The sequence below is a fragment of the Amphiura filiformis genome, chromosome 4 (assembly GCF_039555335.1).
Source record: "Amphiura filiformis chromosome 4, Afil_fr2py, whole genome shotgun sequence".
Classification (NCBI taxonomy): Eukaryota; Metazoa; Echinodermata; class Ophiuroidea; order Amphilepidida; family Amphiuridae; genus Amphiura; species Amphiura filiformis.
In genome coordinates, this window is record NC_092631.1 from 2,867,353 (window position 1) to 2,887,739 (window position 20,387).

Consider the following 20,387-nt stretch of genomic DNA (forward strand, 5'->3'; position numbering starts at 1 on the left):
AACCCGTACCCTTGGTGAGCGACAGCAAACATGATGTAGTTGATTCTCTTTGCATCTGTTCTCTTTGGCCATATCAGCATTAGTAAAAAGTGACCCATTTTGCTTGATTATGTTATATTTTATTTGCTAAGGGGAAAGGAAAGCAAAAGGGTCATGCAGTGAGACCAGAGTAAGGTGACCAAAGGAAGTGGAATTGAGTTGGTTATCTTTGAAAGTCCTTGTACAGGGTGTAACAATAAAATTTGTACAATTTTGAAAATAGAATGACACAAGTATGCCGCCTATTTTTTGGTTTGATCAAGATCATTTCTTTAGCCACCGGATAAGCTTTGTTTCAATAAAATCGTAGGTATACAAGTGAAGATATAGCCAATTATGTAACCTAGTCTTAAAACAGCTTGGGCCACTTTTGTCTAAATGTTACAGATGTGACTGAATAGAGCTAAACCATGGACCAGTTGGACGGTGCTCTTATGATAGGTCAATTTAAACAATGGGGTATTCGAAGTGGTAGAAATGATTACATAATAGAATATCTCCTTGAGTTTTTGAAAGTCCCAACTAAGCACTGGCATAACAACTTCATTTACTAGAAATCGTGGCTGCAGCTCCACCTTCAACCCCAATTCACGTTGGAAGAGCGTATTTTTATGGTTGTGACATTCGGTAGCACATGGAGTCAAGCAGAACCATCAGATTGTTTATAGCTCATTTTACAAACTCATGTCTTCCTTCAAGGCATACAATTACATATAACTATGAGAAGTATATAAAATTTGTTGACAGAAATGCCGGCAATAGTGGTCGCCCCAGAACAGCTAGAAGCCCTGCTGAACTTAATTTCAAATTGTTATTGTTTTGTACTTATGGGTGCAAAAACTGTTCTCAATTTTACCAATGATATCTCAGGGATATGAGAAATTACTTTATTTATAAGATAATTGAAAGAGATTTCATGACTTCATTTATAGATTTTAAAGAAATATCATATTATTATTAAGTTCATGTTAATTACATGTATATGAAGAAACACCACTTATAGTCCTTTGTGTCAGTTCTTTGATGTTCAATGCACGATAAACACAATCAACGCGGTTCAAACTTTATAAACGCTAACATGGCAAAAGTGGCCCAACACGTTTTCTGGACGATTTAATTAATCGGACATAACTTTTGAACTCAAGCTAGTAAATTTAAGAAACCAACTAAATTTCTTCTTTTAGCCAAGATATCACTAATTCTATTGTATATTACATTTGTGCCGTAACTCTTTTAGTTCTTTCCTGAGAAGTCAAAATGCAATTGTACAAATTTTATTGTTACACCCTGTATTGAAAACACCTTTTCAAGGCCTTGGGAGTCCTGGAAATTTGCACAAGGTCCTTGAAAGTCCTTGAAAATTGGAATTTTACTTTCGGGAGTGGAGAGGAGCTGCCACTTTTGGAAATATTTGTGTCGCATGGAGAGCCGCATCATGATTTTGTGTTGTGGTAAGTCCTTGAAAATCATGCTTTTGGACCTTGAAAGTACTTGAATTTTAAAGACTTCAAGGTGCGGGAACCCTGGTATGACAGGGTTCGAGGTTTGAGTACGGTTTCACTGCCAAATGTGTGAAAAAAATATTTAGGTGTGAAGAATACTTCTAAAAATGAGCATATATATTATTTCTAAGGTAAAAATGTCTGAATTTTCAATTTTTCTAACTTAGAATACTGTATCTTAAGTCGTTTTTGGGTTAAACATGGATTTATGGCCATTTTTACTGAAAATGACCAGTTTTAGGTGAAAAAAAATTCACCATTAATTTTAATCCTCATATTTTCTACTATATAGATAAATGTTGTCTTTCTCTGTTATTTTGTATTACCTGATGGTTTATTTGTTCAAATAAAACTGTTTTTAATTGATTTCATTGCTTACTTTGTATACCATACCGGATAAAGTTGAACTTGAAAGTGAAAAAGCGAAGCCCAAAAAAGGTCATTTTAGAGAGATTTGTATCTTAGTTTAGCCATAAAATTTGATCTAAAGGGGCTAGAGACCTCATTAACCCCTCATTTTAATGATATTTCAATTTGCCACATACTGATAATAATTTTAACTTTCTTCAAAAAAGAAAAATTGAAGAAAATTGCAAAAATGTTACCTCTACCCCTAAGCGTGAACAAAATATGGCAAATTGTAAAAAAAATTATTTCGGAAAAACTTATGGAGGTACAGCTCTGAAAAGTTGATCGATTGTGCACTCTACCAATCCCCACAATCGATTAGATTTGTGGAGTGATGCCATGTATACTTTTTTTATTATAATTTTTTTTACGACTCAGATTTTGCCCCATTTTGAGGTTCACGCCATTTTTCTGATGTATCAACCCCTTAAACCCAAAGGTCACACCCATAAAAGTTATTCCAGGAAGAACAGTCAATGCCTTTCATGTTGTGCCCTCAAATATGTAATTATAAAGGGATGATCTGATGATAATATGACCACCGACGATGAAGAATCTTTCACACTGGGAGATGTAGTATGGGCAAAGCATGGTTGCTTCTGGTATCCAGCTAAAGTCATTTCCCCAACTGATGTACCTAAACATCTGAGAAGTTCTATCCTGAGAAAACTGAAACAAGTATTAGTCAAGTGGTATGGTGAAGAGAACTTTAGTTCTGTACCAGCTCATCACATCAACCACTTATCAGAAAATAAAGTTGATGCAGCCCGTGCCGCTAGATCACACAATATTCAGTTTGTATATTGTATATTTTATTATAAATCACATAGCAGCCAACGGCTGAATTGCATGACATTTACATTAAAAATAGCATTATGAAAAATACATACATTTATATTTAAAACACTCAAACATTAAAAAGCGTACAAATAAATAAGAAGAACACATTATAATTGCACTTGACTGGATTTGGAACAATATCAAAAAATGACTGGCAATAAAAGCAAATTACATTGCTTTTAGGATGTTGGTGAGAAATGGTAGGGGACTATTTTGAAATCTGTTGGTCCTACATCTAAAAGAGTCAAATTTTGGTTGTCTTCTAAGAGTCATGTGGGAGTGATACTTACTAGGTGGAAACCAGTGTGAGAACCTCACAGGCGTGCTTGCTTTCAGGGCAAATTCCTTGCAGATGTTTTGTCTCCTCTCAGACAACGAATGAAGTTCAAGGGTAGCTAAGGAATCTGCATAGGTAGTATACTTTCTACCAAGGATGTATTTGCAAACACGTCTCTGAATTTTTTCTCAAGCTGGGCCACCTGATTATGAGTAAGACCAGAATGCCAAAGTGGGGCGGCATACTCTAAAACAGGGCGGATGTACCCCTTGTACACCAATAACAACTCCTCGGGTGAGAGAGATGCTTCCTTCAGTTTACGGAGCATGAAGAGTTTACGATTGGCCTTCGCATACATTGAATCAACTTGTTCATCCCAACATAAATTGTTTTGGATCATAACACCCAGGAGTTTAACCTTCTCAACAACAGCTAATTTATGATCATCAATGGACAGATCAACATGTGGGGTAGCCTTCTTACCAAAATAAACTTGCATGGCCTGACATTTTGAAGGGTTCAACTTCAATTTATTGCTCTTAGACCACTCATTCAGGGCATCAAGATTCTCTTGGATTGCACTATCATCACTATATGCCCGATTTTCACCTATTGTCAGGTCATCAACGTATTTCCAGACTCTGTTTGTATGCTGGACATCATTCAATGCATAGTTGATCATGGCAAGAAAGGTAATAGGTCCCATGTTGGTACCTTGTGGAACACCTCCAGAGAGAGTAACCCATTCAGAAAAGGTTTGCTTGTACTTAACCCTTTGTTTACGGGAGGAAAGGAAGTCAATCACCCACTCCACAATTGCAGGGGAGACGCCCATCTTCAACAAATTGATGACAGCAATTCTGTGGTCTATCATGTCGAAGGTTTTGGTATAGTCCGTAAGGACAAGAGTGCTAACATTACCAGCCTTTTCAGCTCCAGAAACCATATGATGGTAAACATCAATGAGGCAGTGGGTGGTTGACATTCCTTTCTGATTACCATATTGTCGGTGATCAATGTGGGGCTGAATAGCACCAAGGACCCATTTGGCTACACGACCTTCAGCAACCTTGGCAAGACCAGCTGTAAGAGAAATTGGCCTAAGTTTGTCAATGGAAGGGGGGGTTTGCTTTGGAATAGGCACTACATTAGCTTCCTTCCACTGAGAGGGTACTTTACCTTGCCTGAGAGAAGAATTGATAATATCTGCAACAGGCCTACTGAGTTCATAGGCAAATTCTTTCAGAACTCTTGGTGGAACATTATCCGGACCTCCTGCTTTTGAAGCTGATAATTTCTTAAGATCACCATAAATATCCCAGGGTTGAATGATAGGGGGTGGATCTTTACTGGGCAAGTATGCAGGAAGATCATCCAGCTTGAATGCTGGGCCAGAGCCAAAAATGGTCATCACTCAACCTAAAATTTAGAAATTGTCACAGGAGTGAATTTCTCCTCTGGTTTAATAGGCTACTAACCAAAGATTATTAATCAGCAAAAAAAAGTAAAATTTGCCCGTCAATTTGAATGCAAGCAATAAAATACACACGTAAGCGCCCTCTCGGTGTGGCGGGGACGGAATTGTTAAATTTGATGTTACTACATATTTAAAAAATATAGGGTTTTTTTGTTGATTGTATTATAATGGTCTTCTGTATAGACAATTTCAGCACAAAAAAAAAAATTTCAGTGGACTTTGCAAAAATAAAGAAATAAATTAAAATATGTGTAAAATTCCGTCCCGCCACATTTTGAGGTGATTTTTTTATGTTCCGGAAGGGACGAAAAAATTTTTTTTAGTCAAAACTTTCCAAAATATCAACTATTATGGTAATAAACATTCCTGAGTACAAAAAAATTGAATTCATCAACTTTGCTAGACTCAGAGCCATTTTAACTTCTTTTATTTCAGGCCTTTTGTGGTAGGATGCCAGCAATAATTCTATTTTCAGGGTCTATGGTGTAAAACATGGCCCGCCACATTTTGAGATGATTTTTTTAAGTTCAGGAAGGGATGAAAAATTTCTTTCTCAGTCAATATTTTGCAATAATTTTTTATTGGAAGTGAAAGAAAAGACAATTTTGTCAGTTTTAGAGTGAATCAATTGCTTTTTTTCTTGATTTTGACATGGTGGACAAAATTCCGTCCCGCCACATTCCGTCCCGCCACATTGACATGATTTTTAAAAATTGATGAACGTACTATAAAGAGGGGGGTAAATTTTATAATTCCTTCCATAACAAAAGAAGGATAGTTGAAGTTAATACCAATGTTAGAAACAAATGTTTTATTCCAGTACTTTTGATAAAAATTCAACAAATGTACTGTGTTCACAAATACATGAAGTTTATCATTCCGTCCCGCCACATCAATGAATTTGTGTTACCGTGGCAACATGTTGATTCTTTGGACTATTTTTCTTGTGTGTGAATGTAGTCTGTAACTTACTTGTTTATATTAAGAACATGAAGAATCCATAAAATAAACAGTCACAGAGCTACAATTTAAAAGGCCTATCAAAATTCCGTCCCGCCACAAACGGGAATTTTGGCTCTGGCCCTGCTGTTTGAGACTGAGAGAAACTGGCTAAGTGGATATTAATTTCATTGGCAACCGCTACATAATTTGTAGGATCAATGTTGGGGACATGAATAGTGTTCTCGACCTTATTCATGTTGGCAAGGTTTCGAATCTCCCTGTGCCATTTACCTGGTTCAAGTTTTTGTAACTTTCTGATCTTGTTGATGTTGTGAGAAACTTTTGCTTTCCGAATTTCTCGGATCACTTTATTTCTGAGCTTATTTCTAGCATACTTGTTTCCATCAGCAAAAGCCCTCTGTCTCAGACCAATGAGGGCCTTAACACGATCCGTCATCCAAGGTTTGTCACGAGAGTGTAACTTGACAGTCTTGGATGGAAGGAATGTGTCAATGCCCCCACTTAGAATGTGATAGAAGGCATTTGCCTTGGATTGAACATCATTTATGTTATACACTTCAGTCCAGGTCTGGTTCTGTATCCACAGACCGAAGGCTCTGAGATTAGAGTCCTTAATTGGTTGGATTGTCCTTGACTGTACAGTATTGATAGGTTTAGACTGAATGGGAAACCAGCTGACACAGTTGTGGTCGCTTCGACCAATGGGAGATCTAACACTCGGGCGCTTATACAACAACGAAAAGTCAGAAATGATCAGATCTAAAATAGCGCCCTCTCTTGTTGGTAAATCGACAACTTGTGTAAGCTTGTTTCCCAGACATAATGACTTAATATTTGTTCTATCAGTTGCGCTATCAACAAGCCATTTCTGATGTCAGGGGTGAATAAAGTGCTATGCTTCAGTATAAACATTTTAAGATTGTGTAAAGGTAATCAGTTATACATTAACACTTTAAGAACATAATTTCTTTATGAGTTTAGACATCAATAGATTTATTGTCTTGACACCAAACCTGGCGCTATATGTTTACTAAATATATAGGAATACAGGGCCTCAGTACCAACATCATTTCATTTTCATACATGAGAACAGTGTTTAAGCAGTCTTTATAGTTTGTTTAACATATTTATAGATTCAAAACAACTTTAACTGAAGTAATAATGCTCTGTAACTTTTAAAAATACAGTTGTGTTCCAAGTAGACTCCCAGGATTGGTTAACATTTTCATATCATTCTTCGTAAAAACAACATGCGCTTAGAATTTGTTACATATCTTCAGAAATAACTTCAGAAATGGACTCAGCACAAAATTCTAGTCCAGAAAACATGTATAATGTTATGATAACATGAACTTCATTTTTCCCCCATTTTGGCAGTAAAACCGTACTCAAACCTCGAACCCTGTCGTATGTATTATGGTGCTATTTCCCAGAAAAACTTCTTGAATATTATTATTTGGTTTCTTTTCAGGTCATTATGGAGCATACTTGCAAGATGACTGGGAATTGATTTCTAAAATGGGTAAGAAATGGACAGTTTATTACTAAGCAATTGGGATTGTATTATTTTGCATAAATAAATTTTTAAAAAAAGACTGAAAGTGTGTTTACATCCAGTTTGATTGGGACAGTTTTCCTGTAATTGTCAAAATTAAATTCATAATTGTTCTCTTATGTTTTCTCTGATATTTGTCCTTAAATTTGCAGTCAAGTTGGCACACGAGAAGCTCAGCGTCCCCATCACCTGTAAGATCCGAGTCTTTCCCGATCGTGAGAAGACAATCCTTTATGCTCAGATGCTGGAGAAATCTGGATGTCAGCTTTTGACTGTCCATGGAAGGACAAGAGACATGAAAGGACCTTGGACAGGTCTAGCAGACTGGGACCTCATCAAAGCAGTCAAGTAAGATAGCATTGACATTTGTGCAGGCATGAGAATTTTCAGGCTTTTGCCTGAATTCAGGCAGTTTTGTTGTCCAAATTTACGCATTTTTTCAGCCTGTTTTGGACCTTTTAAGGGCTGGGGTATGAACGTTTGGACAGTATTTATTGTGGGACATTAGAGCAACATCAGGCATATCGAATTGCATTCTGAATACGAAGAATGTCATTCTGATATCAAATAATTTTGATTTTTTGAAATTACGCAATTTAATACACATTTTATGGCAAATCATTAAAATTGATATTTTGATATTTAACAGTACTTGAAGTAAACTTTATAAATCTGATGATTTATACTTAAAGTGTATGTAGGTGGGATGAAAAGCCGACGATCAATTGAAAATGTTGACCTTTCGTATTGAAGATATGGATTTTTTCCCCAAAACACCAAAAAAAAATTAGGTCTTTTTGGGAAAAAATCCATATCTTCAATATGAAAGGTCAAAATTTCAATTGACCGTCGACTTTTCCTCCCTGCTACATACACTTTAAAATATGTCATTAGATTTATTAGCTCATTGTGTTAGCACAATGAACTCTAGGCATGATCCATTTTTCTGTATGTTTTTTTCTTTCTCTTGCTACAATGTACATCGTTTGAGCAATGGATCTGGTAATTTGAGGCGGCGATCTTTGCATGATGGTTCATGATTGTTACTTATTTAGCTAAAAAAATTCGGACGGAAAGTATCATTTTTGGAGCATTTTCTTACGAAAAGTTTTACCTAGTTTCATGGAATAGTCTCCTATGCAGACTGTTTGTGGTGCTTTTCATATTACAAACACTGTACAAACTCCTTGATCGTGCAAATTTGTAAAAGAGATGGTTGAACTTTACTGTTTCAGTGCGGCTACAATGTCTGCTTTTCAGTGTTGCTTTTAGCACCAATTGGGCTTGTGCAGTCTATAGGCCCTTACTTCTGTGCACGAGCCATGAGCAAATAGTGTCTCAAATTCTCCCAAATCAGAACTAATTGGGCTACCAAATTGTTGGTTGGCAACCCTGACTATGAACAAACATCTCACTCATTTACACTTTATATCACACATCTTGACCCAATTAGTTATGTAAACATTTACTCAAGGACACAGGTGAAATGTCCTTTTGACTGGCACTGGCCTAGTATATCAGTATATGGGACCATGACAACCCCTCTCTGACATTACAAAACAGACAAACAGAAAGTCTGGACAGGGAAGTGCTGGGGTAAACACTAGGCTAGTGGCCTTTCCTGTTCTGAAGATTGAAGGGAGCACTTGTTTGAAATATGAAGTCAGGAAAATTAGATGTGTGTGCAAAATTTTATTTATTTATTTATTTCATTTACCATGAAAGTGTTGTAGTTTTTAAGTTTCAAGTTTTTATTTGGAAATTGCTTTTACATCAGTGGCACTCATCTATCCGATGGTGCATCCAAGACATTAAATATACTTGTGAACAAAACTGTATTAAACAAAATAAAATCAAAGGATACTCGACAAGCAAAAGGTACAAATAAATAAATGCCTTGAATAAATAAATATCTTGAGAACCGCGTATACTTTCAAAAATGCTGATTTGTGCTTGATCACAGCACTATGGTGATTTTGAGGTTTGAGAATACTGAAATGTGTTTTTTCAAAGTTGGCAGCCCTGTATACATAGTTATACATGGCTATACATGGCTATACATAGCTATATATGGCTATACATGGCTATGACATGGTTACATATGGCTATACATAATTATATACCTCATATATAGATTCCTGTCATCTGATTGGTTAAAAGTAGGGGCATTGTTTCAACTATGCCCTGTATTTGAAAGAATTCCATCAAACTGACTATGGACCGGTCCATGGAAATGAACTATGGACCGGTTCAACTCTGCGCAATCACAACATCCACGTACATCCATTTAACAAGCGTATTGGGTGTTGATAGTCAGTCTGTGTAAGAGATGGATTTTACTTCCGGGGCAAAGTTGGTGGGTCGCAATTTTTTGACCTGCAGCAGACAGCAAAAAAACAACAACATACGAAACACGGAAAGTGAACTGGAATAATACGTTACGATAATGGCCGAATCTGAAAATATAAGGTTCCAACTGCTTGACGATGTTGGGTTGCAAGAGATAATCGATGGTGCGGACAGCAAGAATACAAAAGCACAAGTCAAATACGCTCTAAAAATCTTCGAGGAATACTTAAAAGTGATAGACATGAATTTGTCAGATGCTACAAACCTGCCGAATTCGCAGCTTGATGCATTGTTACAGAAGTTTTATTGTGGTGCACGGCAACAAAATGGAACATTATACTGTAAGAAATCCATGATGGCCATCCGATTTGGGATACAACGTCATTTCCTGAATACTAAGAAAGTGGATGTCGTAAACCATGATGACTTTGCCAATTAGTCAAGAGTTTTCAAGTGCTTTTCAGCAACACTGAAACAGAAAGGGAAAGGAGTTGTAACACACAAGGAAGCTATATCCGCTGAAGACATGGCCATTATTCAAGAATCTCTGGATTGATTTGAGTGATCCACTTGGTCTGCAAGACAAGGTTTTCCTGGATGTTGTGCTCTATTTTTGCAATAGAGGACGAGAGAACCTGCGGGAGATGACACGCGACAGCTTTGAAATTAGCGAGGAAGGAGGAAAACAAAAGATTACTCTCAAAGATACACTCACCAAGAATAACCGCGGAGATGACCAGGAGAAGAGCCAGGGTGGGGTCATGTTGTCAACAGGTATTGGGCCACGTTGCCCTGTTAACGCATTTTTACTGTACATGGACAAACTGAACCCTGGCTGTGAGTGCTTTTGGCAAAAGCCAAAACCCAAAGCCAAATCTGCAGCCTCAGTATGGTACTGCAATGCACCACTCGGCAAGAATAAGATCGGTAGTAAAATGAAGGACATTTCATTGAGGGCGGTACTGCACGGTCATATACCAACCATTGCTTGCGAGCAACGAGCGTCTCCTCACTGCAAAATGCAGGATTTAAAGACCGTGATATAATGACAGTATCCGGTCACCACTCGGAAACGAGCATAAAACACTATGCCAGAACCACCGAGGACACCAAGCATAAAATGAGTGAAGCAATTGCTGCGACAATGTCGATCGGTCCACCCACAGAAGAACCATCATCATCTAAGCCTACTCAGAGCAATAGTCAGGAAATTGCTGAGCTGGAGCAAATTATGCGTGATATTTCAAACAACCCTGACGTCATGACAGTTCCTGTCAACATCACCTCAAGTTCAACAACAAATAGTCATGTTCCTGTCAACATCACCTCAACTTCAAAAGCACCCACATTCAACTTGCAGAACTGCGTGGTGCAAATTTACAACAACTAATAGCACATGACACTTCTTTGTAAATGTGTTGCCTAAATGGGCCAGTTTGTTATTAACTGAAAAATTGTTGGAAGAATTAAGCTGTTGGTGTTGGAATTTAAGCTGAAATTGAACAGTTAACTTTTGCGTAAGCTGAAATTGAAACTTTTGCATTTGAACTTTGACGTTGAACTATTGGAATGCTTGTTTGCATCAAGAACTTTTGTTGTATTTGAATTTTTACCAAGGATTATAAAGGCTATCCTGGAAGAGGAATATTGGTAAGTCGTGAAACTTTCTTTGTAAATATTATTTAGCCAAGGCCTATGAGCAATAAAATAGGCCTTTTAACCAATCAGATGACAAAAATCTATATTATTCGGTATATAAAACAAATATTGACTGCTGCGAGGGACAAAATTATAGGCCGCAGGTGATCTCAAAACCATGACCATGCAGAGACGAAGTCAAGGAGTCATAGCATGGTTTTGAGATCACCTTGGGCCTATAATTTTAACCATGCCCCTCATAGCAGTCAATATTTGTATACTATGCATGGCTATACATGGCCATACATAGCTATCCATGGCTATACATAGCTATGCATGGCTATACATAGCTATGCATGGCTATACATAGCTATGCATGGCTATACATAGCTATGCATGGCTATACATAGCTATGCATGGCTATACATAGCTATGCATGGCTATACATAGCTATGCATGGCTATACATAGCTATGCATGGCTATACATAGCTATGCATGGCTATACATAGCTATGCATGGCTATACATAGCTATGCATGGCTATACATAGCTATGCATGACTATACATAACTATGCATGGCTATACATAGCTATGCATGCCATTTACCATGAAAGTGTTGTAGTTTTTAAGTTTCAAGTTTTTATTTGGAAATTGCTTTTACATCAGTGGCACTCATCTATCCGATGGTGCATCCAAGACATTAAATATACAAACAAAATTGTATTAAACAACATAAAATCAAAGGATACTCGACAAGCAAAAGGTACAAATAAATAAATGCCTTGAATAAATAAATATCTTGAGAACCGTAAGTATATTTTCAAAATGCTGATTTGTGCTTGATCACAGCACTATGGTGATTTTGAGAATACTGAAATGTGTTTTTCAAAGTTGGCAGCCCTGTATACATAGCTATACATGGCTATACATGGCCATGACATGGTTACATATGGCTATACATGGCCATACATAGCTATCCATGGCTATACATAGCTATCCATGGCTATACATAGCTATCCATGGCTATACATAGCTATCCATGGCTATACATAGCTATGCATGGCTATACATACTTTGAGTACTGTTATATATCAAAATTTGAAAAATATCAAATTTTTATAATTTGTCATAAAATTTGTATTGTGATTTTCAAAAAATGAAAATTATTTGACATCAGAAAGACATGCTTCGTATTCAGAATGCAATTCGATAGGTCCGAGGTGCTCGAATGTCCCACAAAAAATACTGTCGAAACGCAATAAACGCTCATTTTAGATCCCTTAAGGCTAAACTCACACACTTTTTCAGGCAGTTTTCAAAAAAGCCATTCTCATGCCTGATTTGTGCCATTACACTTGACACATCACCTCAGCTCATCAGGCAATTTCACCCACTGTTATGCGAGGACCTCCTCCAGCATTTCCATTTGTTTCAGTGTTTTACTACTCTTGACCAAGTTGTTGTTTCCATGTAGGTGGGGGATGTCATCTCTCTGTCTCCTTTCCTGTCTTCCTCTACTCCTTTTTCAGACCAAATGCAATAAACAAAGATCAATACTCCGTACAGGTTTTTTTTTTTTCATCTTTTCCCTCAGTGGTTGCCACACATAAAATGTTTTAAACAATCTAAGCCTGTTGCATGGAGATTACGATACTGAGCTACCGTTGCAAAAGGGTATATTAATTATTGCAAGATATGTAGAGATATTGTCTGCATTGATGTTCACATGCACATCAACATCAAAGAGGTTAGATTTAGGGGTAATAAGGGTTCGAAAAGCCAATTTTGGGATGTATATATATTATATGTTCTGAAGCCACCAAAAGTGATAACAAATTTTGAGCTAAAACATCACAAACATCATTTTTCCTTGCTAGTTCAAAATTAATTTTGGGATGTTGTTATTTTGCAGAGAAAGTGTGTCCATTCCTGTGTTTGCCAATGGAAACATACAATACTTGACTGATGTAGAAAGATGTCTTAAAGAGACTGGCGTAGACGGAATTATGAGTGCAGGTATGTAGACAGAAAGTAAAGCTTTTGCTACAGGAATTTTTAGTGTAGGAATGGTGATTTTTGCTGCATTTAGGAATTGTTTTTTAGTTGGCAGCCAACAATCTGTTGGGTTTGCAACAATATTTTCATTCATAAACTCAGTGTACGAGTGGATATTCATACGTAGTGGTAGATAAAATGATTACAGAGTTTAACTTCAGCACTACACTATTTTTCGCTCACCTGGAACATTTTCACTAGTTCGACTAGCGTCTTCAGCAGATGATGATGCTGTGATCATATCTTGTCTACGATCGGGATATCCTTCACTGATGACGTCATATGATTGACAGAATGACGTCATAGGATGTTACGATGTAGTGCTGCCGCCACCACCCCCCATCAGCATGTTGTCATTGTGAGTTAAGACTTTCTGGCTCTCAACCCTCGATTATGCAGAGGGTAATCTTCATAACAAAGCTCTATATGAAGGCAGATCACCTGGGCATCATACAACACAGAAAGTGTGTTCATTCATGCATGCAATCAACAAACAGGTTAACCATGCTGTGATATCGCATTGAGAATCTCGTCAAGTGCAAATTTTGATTTGGACAAAAACAGACTTTCTGACGTTAACCTCAGTCGTTTCATGCTCAATTTTCACAAATGTGAGGTGTCATTTAAAGAAGATATCTTTCTTAATAAAATGAATATTTTGTATCTTTGTTTTATTGAGTGACTTACACATAATAACGGCTTATAAAACTGAGTAGTTAATCGCTGTATTTATGTGTAATCTAGTTTAAAGTTTTAGGGGCTTGAGCTTTCGATCCTAGCAGGATCTTTATCAAAGGCAGATAAAATCCTGCTAGGATTGAAAGCTCAGGCCCTAAAACTTTGAAATTTTACTTAACAGGCTATTTTTGTGGATAAGCAGTTTACAACAGATCACTTTTTAACGTTATGTGTAATCTAATCTAATCTAATCTAATCTAATCTAATCTAATCTAATCTGATCTATTTCATACAGAGGGTAATCTTCACAATCCAGCACTGTTTGAAGGTAAATCACCTCCAGTGTGGGAAATGGCTCGAGAATACCTGGACCTAGTCAAAGAGTACCGGTGTCCGCTCTCATTCATCAGAGGTCATATGTTCAAAATGTGGATTCATGGGTAGGCATACCGGTGTATTTTGTAATGTGTATGTAGTCGTGAGTGCAATTCACACTATGCCATTGTATCACTAGTGTATTGCAAGTTGCAATCTAATGTATGCAGGAGTATTGTGCATTGACAGTGCTCTCTAGACAGGTGAGAAGCAGGGGAAGGGGTGAAAGGGTGGTACTAGGATGTACAGCAGATTAGTATAGCATTTTCAGGCTCTTATGTCAGCTATGAAGCACACATTTTTTAGAAATCCGGTTTAAAAGAAATATCTAGGTAAAGTGCACATTTACTGATGCATTTTTAGGAAAGAGAATTTTCCAGTTTACTGTGACCCATCTGAATCCAGTTGAAGCGTATTAAATATGATTAACTCATGATCATTCACATGGCGATAGCTCTCGAGGACCACTGGAGGATTTCTTGGTGAAATCATGGAATGCCCTAAATTTATTGGGGATAACTTTGGGGGCAAACTTAGGGATTGAAATCCTTGAAACAGTACACACGGCAGATTTCCAAAAGTTTGTACTCGAGAACTGGGTTGCCTAAGCAAAAAGCCCTATGTGTGAACATGCCTAATGAAAGTTGCTGACCATGACGCACCTTTTAAATGATTCAGAAACATAGCTCTATTTAGGCACAGAACCCTAATCAGCTTACATATATAATAACCATTCCAGCCAGGATCAGCTATGTATGGGTAAACTGGGACAATAACCAGTAAGTTCTTTGTCCAGGGGAATTTCAAGCTAGCTTAATTTTTCCACAAGAAACCATAATGTGATATATTACGTTTACATGACCTAAAAGAAATCTTTAAATTTGACCAATTCTCACATTTTGTGTTATAGATTGCAAGTACACTGTGATTTAAGAATTGATTTAGCCAAAGCCAAGTCCTTAGAGGAAGTCATCAATGTGTGTGAAAAGCTGGAGAAACGAGGAAAGGAAGACATGGAAAAAGGAGTGTCAACCCTCAAGAAGAATCTTAGACATCCACACTGGATATGTCAGCCTTATGTCAGACCAACGTGAGTAAATGTTATTGTTATTTCTCACAACATTTGATTGCGTATGGAGAGGGAAAGCTTTCATCCAGTTTACTTTTGGACTTTGTCAGCCCCCAATATCTGACATGTGGGACGCTGTTGAACTATTCCGAGCCACTGAAACAGTGACACTAGATGATGTCAGTCGGCTCAGAAGAGAGCTGTCTCTGTTCAGGGTACTCTTGTTTATCCTGAATGTGGCATGCCTCACTAACTCCTTGTCCAAACCAATACTCATCCTAGTTGATGACTTTGACCTGATCTGTGGGATAAATGTTATCAATTTATTTTTTGAGGAGAAATTCTGAATGTCACAGGAATTTCAGTAAGACCACTAATGTGCTGCAATATGTTGCTGATTTTCCATTCAGACCTGAAGAAACAGAGCAGCAACAGAAAGAGAAGAATCTGAAGCGTCCTCTGTCAATCGATCCAAACTCTGAGGGGTTATCTAGAAATAAACAGAAACGAAAGGAGCGAAACCCAAAGGCCAAGTTTGAAAATAAAGGTGAGTGTTAATAATGGGATATTCCAGTTGAAATCCATACACCCCTATGGAAGACATGAAATTAATCTTCCACACAGGGAGTGTGAATTTCAAATGGGGTAACCTGAATGGGTGACTCCATTTGAAATCTACACCCTGCCCCCTTTATCGGAGATTTAAAGGTCATGTCTTCCATAGAGGGTGTATGGATTTCAATTACCTGAGACTTGAATCTGCTGTGTTTGTGTGTTGCTTAAGGAGGGCACATTTAAGAAACATTTGGATTATTTTGATGTGAGCTTGGCAACTTTGATTTGAGTTTGTGCTATAATACAACACTCAAACATTGTTTAATTACAAGCTTTTTGCCGCAAATGCAGGAGGTATTCTATTCTGTGTCACACAATCTATGCAGATATATTATAGTGTTAAACCAAGACGAGGTGAATATTCTTAATGCGCGTTGTGACATCACATGCACCCATACTGTTATATCATAAATGCTTAGGGTATCGGTTAATCGTAGAGCCTGAAGTTCTCCGTTTTACGGAAAACAGAAAGTAGAAATAACTGAAAACGAAAAATGTCATTTTGCAACAACAGGCAAAATTTAAGCTTATTCAAATCTAGTTTTCAATATACATTCAACAAAATGCACATACCGATTGAATATTTCACTTTTACTTCAAATTCATAATTGATCATTACTTGCCTTTAGGGGTCATATATTTGCAGTTTTAAGTTTTCTGACTTTTTTCTTTGGCTATACCGGCGGTTTTGCATGTGAATGGCCAATTTGGATTACTGTTTCTGATAGAAACATACTGCTTATGTTTTCTTTCTGTGTTTTTAATTTTTTTAAATTAATTTCCCTAGAGTGGGTAACATTTTGGGGTTATTTGAAGAAAACAGAAAACAACACAGAATTTAACATTTACAGAACGAAGATCCTCGGACTCGAGTTAATCGGTAGTGATGCCAGGAATAATTAGCAAATTTGTTGCATCGCTTCTATTATAAGATATGCTGAAAACAGTTTGTGGAGTGACTTGGGTCATCCTTACCCTTGTCACCCACAATATTATAAAGGTGTGTATCTGGGCAAAAGTAGAGTACTTTAATCACCAAGTTCTGTTTTTTTATTTTATTTGCAACTTCAGGTGTCCATTATGAAAAGTGTGTGACATGTGGCAACCCACGGGGGCTACGGTGTGTGTTCACCTTATGCAGGGCTTGCTGTAAACATACAGCATATAAAGCAATGGCAGATTGTGCTGGTAAGTGATCATTAATATTTGAACAATGTAGGCCTTGCCGTTTGAAGCTATCAATCGCGCTCACTCGCCACCACTCGCCCATACTCGATTTCTAGTGGGCGATTTTCCACTCACCATAGACACTAATATCACTCGCTGGAGCTGTCAATCTCTCAAAATCAGCCATAGAATCAGCCAATTCGGCATTTAATCGATTCTGTGTGGAGAAAATCACAAATTTTAGCACGCTTTGTGCGAATTTCAGCAATTGAATACCGTTTTTAAGACCAAAGCTCTACTTGATAATGATTATAACCAAATAAATAGTATTTGTGAAAATTCGACCACTCACCTAGCATCATGCTAGTGAGTGATTAACCACGCGCCCTTTTGGGGGGTGACAAGGACATCTATTATGAACAGGACCCAGGCCATGGGTTAAAAGGGAAAAAACACATCTGGAATTATTCATTAAGTGTTACTACAATAACCTCAACGTTTTATGGCAAAACATAATCCATGATGATTGATGTGTCCAACTGGCCAGAGTCCAGATAAGCTTAGTGTAAAAGAACATTGTGATATGTAAGGACAAGGTCATCTGCTCAAATCCTAGTATAAACGTTTAGTAAATGCTGGTAATAGTTACTGCACAAAATCAGATGTTGGCTACAGAGTTGGCCTGGTCAACCATGTTTCCTCTTTAAAACCAGTTTCTTACCTTTTGGCTTAAAATGATCAGAAATCTTCCTTGACTACTAATATTATGTAATACACTTTGGCAAAGAATTGAAAATTTGACTGAAATGATACATTAGGGCTTTAACTTTGTTTTAATCTGCAGGGCACAATTTGATGTTCAAAACCAAACGAGAAAGGCGATTAAAGTGGGAGGCAGAGCAGGCTGCCAAGGCCAAGAATGAAACTCCAGACCAAACTAGTGCTACTGATCACCATGGCAACGAACACCATAACAACCAAGATGGTGACCCTCATAATCATGACTGTCATGAAGTTGAAAATACCAACAGCACTCAAGATGTTGTGTCTAAAGGTATCGCAGAAGATCATCACAGTAACAGAACAGAAATGATTGTGGACAAACACGGTAGCCATGACAATGGTATTAGTGGCAATAAGGACAGTGTGTGTTTGAAGAAAGATGACTCTATGGAGTGTAATTCCGAATGCTCTCTGAAGGGGAGTGATGATGACCACAGGATGGAGCATGATGGCAGGCATTACGAAAAATTGTAGCGTGCTTTTTTGAGCCCACCAGTCAGATTCACATGGGACTTAAACAATCACTGGTGGGTCAAAGCAGGTTGCCCCTACTGTCACACTCAATTATAGTAGAATTACTACCATGGGTAAATAGCAGGGACTTTGTAGTACTCCCAGACTTGAATTCAGGGTGAAGGTCAGCTCCCGGGTCAAGTGCAGTTTATACATTCCATTTGTGAATTGTGAATTGGGTTATTCAACTTGCAGTTGGCAGGTCTTTTATTAAATAGTGAAGTTTCCAAAGAAAGAATTTTGTTTCAAAAATCTTCATTTGAACAAATAATTAATTTAAACTTATAAGTTGCACCAGAGATATATGAGACAAAGGCAATTATTGTATATTGTTCCACATTTTAAATGCTTTAATTATATCTGGGTTGTATGGATAATACAGCATACATTTTAGTTTGTGTCTTGGGTCTTGTTTATATTACTTAAATATTTTTTTACAAATTTTATTTGTCTACAACATACTGAGGATATATACATATGCATGCATGGCGTCTTTTGATCATCCATATAAAGAAATCACACATTGTCCATTTTATTTTCATTGAACTTTTTAAGAACACATCGGCTACAAAAAGTTGTAACACTTGTGAAACATCACTCCTCTCCCAACCACATAATGTATGGTCAATTCTTAAAGTTAAATCCTGGGAGTTAAATACTATTTTGATTACATAAAATCTGCACAAAAAGTAACACAGCTGTTATAAATACGCCTATAGCTTATAGAACTAATAATTGTTTTCACAATATTTCAACATAGAAAGAACGGTGATTTATGTGCATGCATTTTGATACCCCATTTGTCAAATTTCGTTCAATATTAGGAACACAGTAGAGCTTTTAAAGAAAAATACCCGAATTTAAAAGTTGCCGTTCACAGCGATCAATGATTATTATGCAGCATTGGGACACGTAAAACCCTCCATTATCTTTGTGCTGAATTCAAATTAATACAAATCTAGCTACAACTTTTAAATTTGGGGATTTTTCTTTAAAAACACTGCTGTGTTTTTAATATTTTCTAAAATTGGATGAATGTGGTATCAAAATGAATCATCCTAGTAGAACTATCTATGTTGCAATATTGTGAAAACAATTATTAGTTCTGAAGCTATAGGCGTATTTATAACAGAGCTGCGTTTTATAACAGAGTGTCTGACATTCATTTTACAATGTTGCCGCTTGCTTTTTCATGCATGAGCATCACATACATACACTACAAGGAGCTTTAAAGGCCATGTTAAAGTTTTAATTGATTCTTCTTAGTTCTTTGCATTTGTTCTTTTGCCAGTTTTCCTAAATTGGGTGATGTGCACACCTTGGTTTGAATTAGCATTTTAATGTGCTCTGTATACTTTTAAAATGTTGACTGACGTCCTTACTTTGGCAAATGGCCTCAAACACATGCTCACAGTCACAGATTGTACATATATGTCATCTTTACATAACAGTAACTTGTTCATATCATAAAGACATTGTACAAAAACATTTGGGAAACATTCAAATTCTCATTCTAAAAAAGACATCATAATGATGATGAACTTGTTGAACTATGATGAAAGAGAAGACAAGCCAACTGAAAAAGTTGTAACTGATGGACTACACAAAACAATTAAGTGCTATATATTTATGATTCTAGTACTGACATAATTCAAATATTTTCATTTATCTTTATTCATATAGCTCTAATGCACAAATACTGCTGTATTAAGGTTTGTGAATAATTTACCAATGCGACGCATGGCCAATTTCAAGACTTGTTACTCATTTAATATGTACACTTGTTAAACATAGACTTCTTATACACATCAAAGAGACATGTCTTTTAAATTTTGTCTAATAAAGATCCATCCACAAAGTGTGACATGTCATTTCAAAAACAGACACTTTTGGGCAGGTTACCAATTTTGAGGTTTTTACATAGGCCTATCTTAAATTTAGAGATATTTTGCTCCACAACGTCATTTTCCCTAATGAAATCAGACATTCCTTAGCAAAGATATTGAGTTTGTAAGTTATGGTATTATAAAATTAGAAATTGAGATATCAGCCTTTAAAAATATCATTGACAATGTTGAGAGTA

The 20,387-nt window shown here is 36.9% G+C and overlaps 1 protein-coding gene across 1 annotated transcript in view; it reads left to right on the plus strand.

Annotated features, from left to right (window-relative positions):
- Positions 1-18,265, plus strand: part of LOC140149625 (tRNA-dihydrouridine(16/17) synthase [NAD(P)(+)]-like) — a 34,631-nt gene extending 16,366 nt beyond the window's left edge. Inside the window, exons 4-11 of the mRNA XM_072171705.1 lie at positions 6,978-7,028; positions 7,214-7,409; positions 12,962-13,065; positions 14,078-14,222; positions 15,068-15,247; positions 15,637-15,773; positions 16,913-17,029; positions 17,853-18,265. Coding sequence (XP_072027806.1) covers positions 6,978-7,028; positions 7,214-7,409; positions 12,962-13,065; positions 14,078-14,222; positions 15,068-15,247; positions 15,637-15,773; positions 16,913-17,029; positions 17,853-18,265 — 1,343 coding nt within the window. The remainder of the gene's footprint in view (positions 1-6,977; positions 7,029-7,213; positions 7,410-12,961; positions 13,066-14,077; positions 14,223-15,067; positions 15,248-15,636; positions 15,774-16,912; positions 17,030-17,852) is intronic.
- The last annotated feature ends 2,122 nt before the right edge of the window (positions 18,266-20,387 follow it).